Source organism: Hemicordylus capensis, chromosome 5 (assembly GCF_027244095.1).
Source record: "Hemicordylus capensis ecotype Gifberg chromosome 5, rHemCap1.1.pri, whole genome shotgun sequence".
Classification (NCBI taxonomy): Eukaryota; Metazoa; Chordata; class Lepidosauria; order Squamata; family Cordylidae; genus Hemicordylus; species Hemicordylus capensis.
In genome coordinates, this window is record NC_069661.1 from 218521122 (window position 1) to 218534159 (window position 13038).

Consider the following 13038-nt stretch of genomic DNA (forward strand, 5'->3'; position numbering starts at 1 on the left):
CTTCAACTACTGTTCCATCCAGTGTTATATAACCACTGAAGTATATAGTGGAAGGTCAATTCTGCCTCCATCATCTTCAACCATGATTGAGGGTTTTTTGTTTTTGTTTTAAGGATGCCTAGCTCCTGCCATTGACCCTACAGGGGCTGTTGTGCAGTCCATAATAAAGGCCAAAATGTTAGCGCAGCCTGGAAGTACCATTCTTCCAAATTGTTTGGCAGTTAGCTAGAGGGAAAGCCACAGATTCTCTGGGCTAAGATCTCTCACCTTGTTTCTTCAGCATCTGATAGGCCTCCGTAATCTTCACTTCATGGGGCAGCCCCAATGTCCAGCTGTACATCAGTTCTAAGATCTTGGATTTCACTTTCTCTGGAGTCCTGCTTCCTAGATACTGAGACAATCAAACACCAAAGTCAAACATGAAGAATTAAGCAAAGACAAGTCACAAAATTGCTTGAATGAGGATACCAAGCACAGGGTGGAACTACATATGCTTGACTGGTGGTGGGGAGAACTTCTTACATGTGGCTCCATAACTTTTAGCCAGTAAGAGACAGATCCATATTTAAATCCTGCTCACTAACCCTGTAGGTCTTGAAGTACCCATGAAGTTGTCTTGTGAGTCACTGTTTCAAAGCCTTCTACTGCTCACTTTATTCCAAATTATGAAGGCCCACACAGCACAAGAATGCTCCCTCTAGAACTCACCTTTGGCGACACCACCTTGATGAGCTCATTGAGAAAGCGGAACTTGCCCACTTCGTCATGGAAGCGCTTGCCACAGTTCTTCATACAAGACTCCAGCACCTGGACATACATACAAATTCAAGCAGGGTGAGCCCATGTTACTCTGTTCCCAGGTATCTACACTTGGCAGCTCACCACTCTATGAGTGGGATACCCAGCACAACACAAATCTCCTCAGAGGTCTTGTTTCCACTGCCATTTTTGAAAAGGTAAGGAACAGTAGGAGTCCCGAGCAGGGAGAGAGGGCTCCAACTGTTTCTGACATCTCCATGTCCCAGAGCAAATGAATGAGGAGTCACTTCTCTCCTAAGGCCTCTGCTTCTGTGTCAGAAAAGCGTTTGAAAGAAGAGATTGGGGGCAACCACAAGTAATGGCTGGCTAGTGAGCTAAGCCTAAATTTGTGGATTCCTGTATTCCCCACTTCAGAATTAAATCAAGGCTCTTTAGGAGAGCATGCAAACAGCAACCTGCAAAGCATCAACTGCAGAACACATTGAGGAGATTTCTCCCTACTCAAACAATGGAAGGCAGAAAAGCACAGACAATGTTCACAGGGTACAGCAGAGAATGCTGATCACCTTTGCCTTCCAAGTTTCTAAACCCACAGCAGCAAGCCCCATCTATATATTTAATTCTTGGGACATGCGTGCCCAGGATTTGGCGGCGGAACTCTAGCGACACGCTGCGAGAGTTCCGAAGTGAGGACTGAGGAGGAGAGGGGGAAGGAAGTGCCGGCAGTGGCCAGCCGGCCGGCCGGCAGACAAGAGGGGAGAGAAAAGCAGCAGCGGGCAGGAAAGGTGGCAGACAGTGGACGGGGGGCGGGGAGAGAAAAGCCGCGGTGGCAGGCGGACGAGAGGGAGAAAAAAAGGATGTGGCGGGGCCCTTCTTGGCCACCCGCCGTGGCTCTGCGTGGGGGCCAGAGGGAAGGGGAAGAGAGGAGAGACCGGGACAGGAGGAAGAGGGAGAGGGAAACAGCCAGCCCCAAAGTGCCGCACAGATGATCTGTGCATGGTTGGCTAGTATTGCTTATTTGCTCTCATGGAAGCCCATTTCTGCATGTTTGCATTCTTAGCAAGCTAGTATTGCTATTAATAGGGTCTCCACAGAGAGTGATTTTAGGCTCCCATATGACCTCTTCTCCATCTCCCAAGGCTGGAAATAACCATGTGCAAGCCCATCTGGGCTCAATGGAAATTTACACTCAACTTCCTGCGGTCCCAGGGGAACACCTTCCACTCCAGGGTAGGGTTGCAGCTCCTTAAATGGACATACAGGAAAGGCTATTTTCAGACAATGACATGTATAAGGAACCAGCAACTGTCGGTTCGAAGGTGGGGAGAGGGGGGAATAGCTTTAAGGACAGAGGAAGGTGCTCTCCCCCTACCCCCCGGCGCTGTGCTTTAAAAACGGTCCCATGAGGCGACAACGTATCTCCTTGTCACCCCAGTGCATGGTGGACTGGAAGTACCCGGTGCGCGTGCATGTGATGTGCACGCAAGTACAGTGTGCACTGGGCACTTCTGGTCAGCCATGCACCAGGGTGGCAAGGAGGTACGCTGCTGCCCCATGGGCCTGTTTCAAAGCACAGCGCTGGCAAGAGAAACGCAGCAGTGGGAGCGGGGAGAAGAGGACCCTCCCTGGTCCTTAAAGTTACCTTCGAACTGGCCGAACCACCAACTTTCGAACTGGTTCAGAGGTCCATAAAAGGGCCTCTGAACCGGTTCGTGCACATCCCTAGTGCATGCTGACAAGCCATTCCATTAAGCTTGTGTTAAAAGTGACACAAGTCCCAGAGGGTCTCAGACGCAATGGTTGCTCCCCCCAGGGACTGAGAGATCCCTTGTCCCTCCTTTGCTGTGTGCCTAATTATTATTAGGCACACTGAATGCTGCCTTGGACTGCCCTTATTAGACACAAATCCCACATGTCAATAGGTCCATAGTCAGATGAGAAGTCCTTCCCTTTCCCAAGCTATTTAACACTTGCTAGTAATAGAGAATGCCTTCATGATCAGCAGAAAGGCCTGCCCAGAGTCCCTTCAATCTGTGGTAGAAGATCAAAATTCGGGGGAAGTGGGAATGGAACCAGGCATTTCTAGTTGTGGCCTTGTATAACTTGTATAAATTGAAACAACAACAACAACCCAGGAAGAGCTATCTGAATCCTCTCTTCTTAAGAAATCATTGCAAGGCATTGTTATTCGGATCGGCATTGCATAATCTTCTATATGTTTGTTTCATATATGATATTTCTGAATATTCCATGTTCTTCCTTGGTAAATTAGGACAGGAATTTTATTTCATGCATCTAACTGATTTTGCAGTTCTTAGCCATCCAGAGCAACAGTTTGAGGCAGCAAGATGTCAATCCACACAACCATAACTGTAAAAACCAAGTGTCATAGGAAAAATCACGTTCCCAGCCTCATGGCTTTGAAGCAGGCATAGAAAATTCAATCCTACTTGAGCTGAGCTTCTCTGAACGGCTCAGAAATTTGAAAGCAAATTAAAGCCCCTCCTGTATCCTCAACTCTCATCATTTCAAGGCAGTGTGTAAGCCATCTGGGAGGGTGGGGTCAGGGGACCCGATAAGCCAGCACCCGAGACCCCTCTGGCTTAGGGGTCAATATGTTGGAAGCCCGGGAGGATGGCAATCCTAACTGGATCATACAACCCCAGGCGTTAGCACACCTGGGGATGGAGAGGGGGGTGGCCCCAGGCTCCGCTCCCACACCTGAAGGAGAATGACCCAGGCGAAGGAAGAGGATCTGGGCTACATCCTTTACCAGGGGCAGGCCCAACAGTGGGGCAGAGATGGAAAGAAAGTCTCCAGGCTCAGGAGATGACTGGTGCTGCTCCCTGCAGCTGGCCAATGATAAGAGTACTGGCTGAGGTGGAAAAGGGCTGTGGGAAAACAAGTCCTGAAGGATGCCTGTGGAAGGGGTGGGTGAATTTGAACTACTGCCTGTACCATGCAGTAACCATCAGTTTAGATCGTCTGCCTGCTTGTGGCTCTTGCTGTACCCGTTGTCACCCCACCCACAGGGTGTTTGATGGAACTGCCCCCACAAAAGGGTGGAGGTGAGGGAGGATGGCTGACAACATACCACATGACTTTGAAGAGGTGATATGAGCGTTACCAAGGCTGCGATAATGCTTCTGATAAAACTATCCCTCTTGCAATGATTGCACCACCGCAGCTGATAGTGAGACCTTAGGACACCTCAGAGCTGAAGGTGGTCACACGCACAAACACAGCCCCACCAGCCTTCAGCCAAATCAGAAGGAAGAGGCTTGCGGCTTCTTACCGTGAGAGCCTGCATGGCTTCCCATTCTTGTGGAGACTGGATCTTGTGTGCCAGGAGCCGGGTGGCCAGCGGTGGGCTGAAGAGCAAAACACAGGCATGGTCACAGAAGGGCCTGCCCCTATGAAAATATCATTATGAGGTCTTCACTATATTTGAGAGACAGACTGGCCTTAAGGCACAAACCGTGTCTTAGTTTTTGTGCTTGAAGGCACAGAACTGAAACACTGATAAAATGCTACTTAGCATTTAATATATTAAATGATATCACTGCCCAGAGACGGAAGTTTGGGCAGTATAGAAGTTCAACAAACAAACAAACAATATTGAATATACACCACTTCTATTTTCCCCAAAGCAATTCACAATGTATATAGCACAATAAGGCCTCTGTTCTGTTACCAAAAACCCTGCCATGCTCCTGTAATTTACAAATGGACTTGCATCAAGCTTTAAGACAGGGGTGCAAAATCCAGGCAGACAGAAGCCACTGGTAACTAAAATATACAGCCTGGCACCTGGGCTGTTGAAGAGGGCAGGAGGTGGGCTTATTTTGTTTTCCTTCTGCCCTTTCTCAAAAGGGCTCGTGATGGCACACATCTCTCCTCATTCCAACTCCATTTCATCTCAGCAACAAACCTGTAAGGTAGGTTAGGCTAAGAGACAGCAAGTGGCCCAAGGTCACCTGGCAAGCTTCACAGCTCAGTAGGGATTTGTTTAGTATATTTATCAGCCACCCTTTGGCTAAGATTCCCCCTCTCACGAGCACCCTCAGATCTCTATCTTTCCCTCTCCCTCCACTGTTTCCAAGAAAATGGCTCTGAAGCTTTAAGAGTGATTGCACTCCCTTGCTTTAAATTAAGATATTTATCTCATTCATCTTTGCAACAGACCTGTGACCAGGCCATTCTCACTCTCACTTTACAGGTAGAGAACTGACATGGAGAGGGGAGACAATAGTGCTTTTCAGAATACTGCTGTACATACAGGAAACATGCACGGGGTGGAGGAGAACGTACGCACATTCACTAGACCAGGCCTGCTCAGCTTCCCCCCACCCCCCGACTGTTTTTGTACTACAACTCCCACAATCCCCAGCCACAGTGCCCAATAGCCAGGGATTATGGGAGTTGTAAGCCAACATCTGCAGGAAGGCTGAAGTTGAGCAGCTCTGAGCTAGACCTTCTGCAAAAAGCACAGCCCTCAATGGTGCACAGAGTTTACACATGTCACTCTGGATTTAGGGATCTTCCCTACCCTACATGCATTCACTGTACAAGTGACAAGGATCTGACAAGAGCTAGTGACACAAGCAAGGTCACCCAGGATGTTTCTGGCTGCAAATGCAAGCTGCTAGGCCACGTTAGCTCTCAGAATCAGAATTGGAGTGCGACAGACTTGAATACCACAAAATCCAAAGCACAGTTTAAGATTTTAATAACCCTGACTCACTATTGACAAAGAGAAGAGCGCTGCCTTCCCATTTCCTGAAACTCCCACTGTGCATTACAGCCCGCCCACACAGGGTAGTAGCTCGCCTTCAAAGCTGGCTAAAGCATGTAGCGTTTATGTAAATTCATCCCACTTAAGAGATCAGTTTTCCCAATTGTCACATGCACTGTCAGCTGCACGCTGCACTTCTGTAAAGTCAGTTTTGTGCTTACACACCCACTCAACAACGTCTTCTTTTACTAAACACCGTATATATTTATTTTACTATTGTTTCCAAGATTCCAAAACTTCTAGCTAGTCCACACAGCCCCCTCAAAGGATCCCTCCAGCCTAATTTGTTTAGGCCAAAACCACAGCAAAGTACTTGGTGTCTGAGGGTGTAAATAAAATTTTTTCAGTATTTTAAAAAGAACACTAAATCGCCAGAAGAACTGAAAAAACAGAGTGCCAGTGTACAATCTGAATGTACAAGTCTCTTAAAAGACCAATTCAGACAAAGATTTCAGCCGGCTCAGCCTACTTCTTGGGGTGACATTGACAGATAAAGTGGTATAATCTAAATATATATTTTGTGGGGGGAAGAGGTCAGGCATACTAACCCCTCTAGTTCCTTATTGAGCTGGTCACAGAAAGCATTGATGCTGTCCCATTCCAGGTCCTTGTTGAGAGGGTTGGTAGCTTTGTCTGAATTGAGAAAGGAAAGAAAGGCTTTCATCAAGAAGAGATCTTACTTGAAAGCAGGACTGGAGAGCAATGGGTATTTCATCAAGTTTCCCAGAGGGCTCTTTGTTAGCAGCAAGCCATAATAGGAGAAGTGAAAAACCTTTTCCTACACAGATGTCATGAGACACAATGGTGGGGGGAAAGGGAAATAGTTGGAGGAGGCATGGGGAGGAACCATCACTCAGTGGCAGAGCACATGTACTGCATGCAGAAGATCCCGATTGAAATCCCCCAGGACCTCTGCTAAAAAAAAAAAATGGTTTTAGGCCACAGCGCTAGGAGAGTAACCAGAACTGTGAAAGGTGGACTAATGATCTAAGGCAGCTTCTTATGGTCACAAGTGGGATTCAGGGACTGGAACTCAGAGCCGTGGAAAATGTCAAGGCCTTGCTCCGTGGCCATTAGGAAGATGCCACATTTTCAACCGCCTGTGTTACTTAGTTTTACTTACAAACAACATCTTTTAGGTATAAGGGTGTTTTTTTATTTGCCTAATGTATGTAAAATTCCCTAGGACAATAATCTGACAGGAATGCCTTTGCCCATATCTTCCACCCACCACAAGATAACAGCTTTCCTTGAACAGAATTAGGCTCCACCTTCTTATACGGATTTACCAATGACAGGCTGGGCCAGTCCTAAAGTCTGAATCAGGAGAAAGCTGAGTTTACACCAATAAACCCCTGCCTCAAACATAAACCAAAAGGGGCAACATGTTGCTCTGGAGTAGACATACAAGAAAAAGTCTTGTGACATCTTAAAGACCAACAAATACATTGTTGCATAAGTTCCACCTAGTGTTCCCTCTAAGGTGTGCACACGTGAGCACACTTTCAAGTTTTTTTTAATGCCTGCTCAGTTAATTTTAGATCCTGCGCAGGTTGAATCAGGAATGCCCCACTCTGAATGCATGTGCGCATACACTGCCTTGATACTGCCGCTCAGAACAAAACTCATTCTGCACACAAATGAAAAAAATTAGAGGGAATGCTAGTTCCAGACCCCTCCACAATTCATAAAGGATATAAATAACAGACACAGTCATTTTATAAGGGGTCAGTCCCCAAACACACTCTCTATTTTGGGGAAGATCAAGTTCAACTAGATCCTAGAAGTGTCAACTTAAAACCTGGCATTTATATTTAACCAAAGTTTGTTTAGGATGATAGCTCTGTGTGTGTGTTTGTGTACATACAGACATACACACTACTGCCTGGGTATTAAGGTTAGCTGGAGAGGTCCTCTTGGTAGTGCCGCCTCCCTCAGTGGTTTGAGGGGTGGAGGCGTGTGAGAGCTGAGAGGGCGTTTTCCATGATAGTCCCCCAGGTTATGGAATAATCTCCCTGCTGAGATGATGATGATGATGATGATTTACATTTTATATCCCGCTCTTCCTCCAAGGAGCCCAGAGTGGTGTACTACATACTTATGTTTCTCCTCACAACAACCCTGTGAAGTAGGTTAGGCTGAGAGAGAAGTGACTGGCCCAGAGTCACCCAGCAAGTCTCATGGCTGAATGGGGATTTGAACTTGGGTCTCCCCGGTCCTATTCCAGCACTCTAACCACTACACCATGCATTAAGCTCCTTCATTATAAATTTTTCAATGACTGGTGAAGACAGTGTTCTCTCTAATTTTTTTCATCTGTGTGTGGAATAAGATTTTGGGAGGCAGAAATATCAAGGCAGTGTGTGCACACATGCATTCAGAGTGGGACCTTCCCGATTCAGCCTGAGCAGAATCTAAAATTAACTGAATGGACATCAAAGAACATGTGAGTACGCACACATGCACACGCCTTAGAGGGAACACTGGTAAAGCTACACCTCTTTACCCTGGCCTTTAGCTCAAAAGTAGGGTTGTTCTCTTGCACCATGTTGTTCTAATAGTTTGTAAATGTGTTTTAATTGTTGTAACCCACTATGAGACTATGGGGTAAAGGGCAGGATATAAATGCAAATAAATAAATAAATAGATAAACTATGACTATGTTTATATTCCACTTCTCAACAAAAGTTCTCAAAATGGTTTATGTAAATATAAATAAGTAAACAAACAAACCATTCAAAGTAGCTTACTGCAAATTACCCTTAACACATTCTAGCTATCTCTTAGGGCTTACTACCAGAGTAGGCAGAATTTAGTAAGTGTTCCCCAGACCTTTCCATGGCATGTAACTGAAGATCTGCAAGCTTATCTACACCTACATGGAGTGCGCATTCCTTCAGTTCATTGGAACCTACTTCCGGGTAGAAGAGATGGGCTTGCAGGTCCCCATTAGCATTTATATGAGTAGGAAACCGGGGTGGGCTAGGCAGAAGTTCAAGATTACTGGGGAAACAAGGCGAGGAGGATGGTGGCGTTGAGAAAGTCCTGTATACTTGTCTGCCAAGAGTCTGGACCGCTCGTTCTCTTTGGTGATCTCTCTCTCTTTCTCTCTCTCTCTAGCAACGCTTTCTCCCCAAGTATCAGGCCAAGGACAAGTCTCACGACGCGTGGGGACTGGGAAGACATGTGAAGGGAGGTGGGGCAAAGGAGATCCCGTCATGCTTATTATTACAACTTCTGATAAATATTCGCGCCCCACCTTTTCATTTAGTAAAATGCCCAAGGCGGCTAACAGCATGTACAAGGTAAACAAACACAAAATCACTATGAAATACACTATTGACAAGAGCAACCAACAACCAGCCAGTCTCTGAGCTGCAGCTGGGGGTGAATCCCCGGGGGCCCCTCCCCTACTCACTGATCCTCGACTCCAGCGTCTCGGGCTCCATCCCGGGCTCCATCTGTTCGTGGCTCAGGTCGCCCCTCCCCACCACCACCGCGGCCTCCAAGTTAAAGGAGCAATGTCTCAGCAGCTCTCCCGGTCCGGCGGCGCGGAGCCATAGAGAAGACCAAGAGAACCGTCTAGAGGGCCGTTCTAGAAACTATAGAGCGGGATTACTGCTAGAGCGCCACTAGGGAGCAATACAAAACTTGTCCACAATTTCCTCCTTTGAATCAGAGAGATGCCAAAATCTGCCTAGAACGTCGACAAAGCCGAAGTGAAGGGCCACAGGAGTTGACAACATCCGTATAACTCTTCCTGGTTCGGGACGGAAACTACGTAACCGCAGAAATCCGAAAGTCTTGAGCTAGATGGGACAGCTACTTTCCCCGATCATCTCTATGATTGCCGTGATGTAAAGTGTGGACGGTGGTGCGGAAGCTGTTGATGTGATAGCATCAGCTTCCGTTACGCTGGACTGGGCTAGAGCGTCTCAAACTGATAGGCTACAGACTACGTCAAGATGGGTGGCGGCCTTTGATTGGCTTTGAGAGGCCTGGGATCTCGCGTCTTACGCAGGAGTAAATGAGTGAACAACGGTTACCATAGCGATAGAAAACGAACGGTTGCTGTTACAGAGGCGGGATTATGGGTGATGCATTCTGGGAACCACGGTCTCATTGGTCAAAGGCGCGAGTGGGTGGGGTGGGCTGATGTCAGGATGGGGGCCTGTTGTCCCCTAAACAGGCAGGTTAACTAACTCCTAAAGGGCGGGGGTGGGAAGTCCTAGTCTTCCTCCTCCCCTCGGCTGCTTATATTGGTAGCTTCAGAGACCAAGGCGGTTTCCTGGCAACTGTCAGTGTCGGGCGCGCTGCGGGGAGGGGCGATAAAATCTCTCAGCGCCCAAAGAATTCGGAGCGTGAGGCCGGCAGCGATAGGCGATCTGGTTAATCCGCGCGAAAGAGACACGCGTGGGCGGTGCTTGTTCGTAACGTCTGAAAGCGTTAGCGGTGTACAAAGCTGCGCTACCTTCATTGGCCCATTTTTATAACAAAATTCACGGGGCAACAAAAGAATACAAAATAAAAGCAAAATAATTAAAGCACATAAAATATATATTTAAAATTTCCTACATTTCACTTTTAGTGAAAAAACAAAGTGACTTGCGGAATAAGACACATCGAAATAAAAGAACAAACACCACCACAGCACAGAATCGCCCCCATACAGCAAACCAGTTTTTTTTTAATGATTTTCTGTTTTAAATTGTTTTAAATTTAAATTGTTGCCCTGATTTTCAGGGCTTTTAGCTGTTTTATTGGTTTTATTGTGTTTTAATAGTTTTTAATTGTTAATCTGTTTTAATTGTTTTTATCATGCTGAGCCATTTTAGAAGGGCAGTATAGAAATCAAATAAATAATAAATAAATAAATAAATAATAACCAAATGCTCCTTTTAGCCGAGAAGTACCACGGGCCAGTAATACACTCTTCCCCCGTCTAACCTACCTCACAGGTTTATTAAGAAGAAAAACTAGGGAAGGGGAGAGGAACCTTGAGGTCCTTCAATTTCAAGAAGATTGCATTTTGGAATATTTCTATCCCATCTTTCTGCCCTCTCTCTAGAGCACTAGAATCTTGCAGCATTAACATGAAATAAAAATCCAAGGTGGACGGAATGAAAATGTGACACTTTTTTTAAAAGGTGAATTTTCATGCATTTTTTTCAGGGTGTTTCTTTTAAAAACTATTTTCATTTCATTAAGCACTGCTTAATTCTGTGAAAGAAAGGAAACTATAGTAGACACCTTTTCCCTACTGAAAAGGATTCTGTCCAGTTATGCCTTTTTTTTTTAAAGAGTGTGAGGGTTTAAACACCAGAGTAAGGTTCTGTAAACTAATGCAACCTTCTAGATTAGACAAAGCAGCTGCATTGCAGTTAAGGTACACCCTCACAAAGCAAATGGATCCCTGTGTGGTGTCTGCAAGGAAGTCGTCCAGCATGGAATTATGACTGTCCCATACTTAAGGGATCTGGTTTCCCATTTACTTTGGGATCATACATAATCACGCCAATAACATCACTGATGCATAACCTCATCCCATCCCTGCTGCCCCTTGATCTTGCCATTATTTGTTTCTGACTGACCAGCTTGTTTTTCTCCATTTTAACATTCTACCTCTTTCTCTGAAATACTGAATAATACTATCTGGTAGAAGGCAGATCGTTGTGCTAGATATCTACAGGTCTGATTCTGTACAATAGTCTCTTGAGTTAATTATGTTGTATCTGAGAGCTCAAGCGGTAAGGCTGTACTTAATGCACCTCTATGCTTCCTACCTTTTGAGTATAATAATAATGCTGCTGCCGACATTATTTACTGCAGTAATCGAAAGTGATGTGGCTGAGACCTTAAATGAACCAGAAGCTGGAAATTAGAAAGTTAAAGCTGTCGCAGCCGTGCCAAGCCTTGGTGAGGTTGTGTATTAAGGTATTAAAACATTCACACCATCTGCAAGGCTATAAAATGACTCCTCCTGTAATAGAAGAGCAGGGGGCTGAGTCACAGATGCCGACCCTATCAGTCGAGCCAAATGAGTCTATAACAGTTTCAGACACTAAGCTTGCCTTAGCTCCCCAGTAAATTGCTTTGAGAAGGTTTGCTGGCTTTTAAAATAGGTGGGTTTTAAATATATAAATTTTGGCCTAGTGGTATAGAGGAGGCCCGCACAAGTAAATGTTAAAATGGTTGAAAGAAATAATGTGAGTAATGATAACCAGTCAGTAGTAAGTGAAGCAAATGTGCAAAGATGGTTGAAGTGGGGTAAGGACAAGATACCCTGCCCCCAGGGCCAGAGTATGACATGCTGAGGCCCTAAGCTATGGCAAGATAAAAGGCCTCATAGCATCACAAATGGGTTGGAACTTCAGAAGTCCCCTGGTGTGTCCCTCATCACCCTCATCCCCTCACTGCACTGCTTACTATTATAGCAGTGTTCGTCTGAAGAGGTGGACACTGCCTGTAACTGTGATGGCAGGTGTTTAAAATTTTAATAAAACACCTTTTTCCCCTGCACGGATTTATGAAAATATGATAAATAATTATGCAGTCATATATAGAGAGAGATATGTCTTATCAGAATGATGATGTCTAAAACAGAGTCTTTTTCCCTTTTCCCTTTATTTTTCAATGAATTATGTAAAACATGAAATTTAGTTGTTCTTTGGTATTCAGAGGCCCCTCATAATGTGAGGCCCTAAGCTGTAGCTTTCTTAGCTTGCTCCTAAATCTGGCACTGCTGCCTCCCCCAATATAAACTTAATTTTTAAAAAAATGAAATTGGATATTATGGCATGCTGAGGTTTCTGAGAAATTCTGATATCTCAAACACTTGCCAGAAGGTGAAGGCATTTGCAGGGGTTTAAGTTGAAAGCTATGACTGTTAAACAGATTTTGCACTAGTTTAATGTGGAATCTTCATACATACCCTTAGCTCCCACTTATTTCAGTGAGATTTAAGTGTATCTAGCTCCCTCTCAAATGTACCCATTGTCTAAATCCACTAAATTGTAGCCATTATTGTGGTAGTGGCTACTAAAAATCAGAGGTGTGCTTTGTGGGGGGGGAAAAGGCCATATGTTTGTATTAAGTAAGTGCATTGATTTCTTTCAATGCCTTTTAGTCTTAATACTAAGTAAATGCATCTTCTCTATCCCCTTTTGCAAATAGCTCAGGATGATATGTAGTTCATTACATAGTTATGTTAGTTCTCCTACATTTAACAGAGACTCATCTTGTTAAGAGAATTGGAATATCACATTTAAAACCTGAAATGTGGCCTCTTCCTATTTCTGGCTCAAAAATGTGGCTGGCAGCATTACCCATTTTCTTCTCTATTTGAATGGCGCTCTTGTTCTTCCGTATTGGAAGCAAGGGGGAGTTAAGTAATACTGTGGGGTGTGGGGGGGAAACAAGCCCTTTAGTTATTTAAATACCATTTGTCCTTTTTCTCCTTGCTGCCTCAATGGTCTAGTCTGGCT

General features: G+C 45.2%; 2 protein-coding genes across 3 annotated transcripts in view; one reads left to right on the forward strand and one right to left on the reverse strand.

Annotated features, from left to right (window-relative positions):
- GGA1 (golgi associated, gamma adaptin ear containing, ARF binding protein 1) overlaps positions 1-9576 on the reverse strand; it is a 32720-nt gene extending 23144 nt beyond the window's left edge. Inside the window, exons 1-5 of one of the 2 annotated variants that reach the window (XM_053257065.1) lie at positions 8973-9575; positions 6103-6187; positions 4055-4130; positions 709-807; positions 268-391 (exon numbers count right to left, since the gene is read on the reverse strand). In XM_053257065.1, coding sequence (XP_053113040.1) covers positions 268-391; positions 709-807; positions 4055-4130; positions 6103-6187; positions 8973-9015 — 427 coding nt within the window. In that variant the 5' untranslated portion in view covers positions 9016-9575. Of the gene's footprint in view, positions 1-267; positions 392-708; positions 808-4054; positions 4131-6102; positions 6188-8972 lie in introns of both variants that reach the window. The other variant, XM_053257066.1, reaches the window with a different exon arrangement.
- Positions 9577-9951: 375 nt separating this feature from the next.
- LGALS2 (galectin 2) overlaps positions 9952-13038 on the forward strand; it is a 50905-nt gene continuing 47818 nt past the window's right edge. Inside the window, exon 1 of the mRNA XM_053251569.1 lies at positions 9952-10232. The gene's annotated coding sequence lies outside the window, so the exon portion shown is untranslated. The remainder of the gene's footprint in view (positions 10233-13038) is intronic.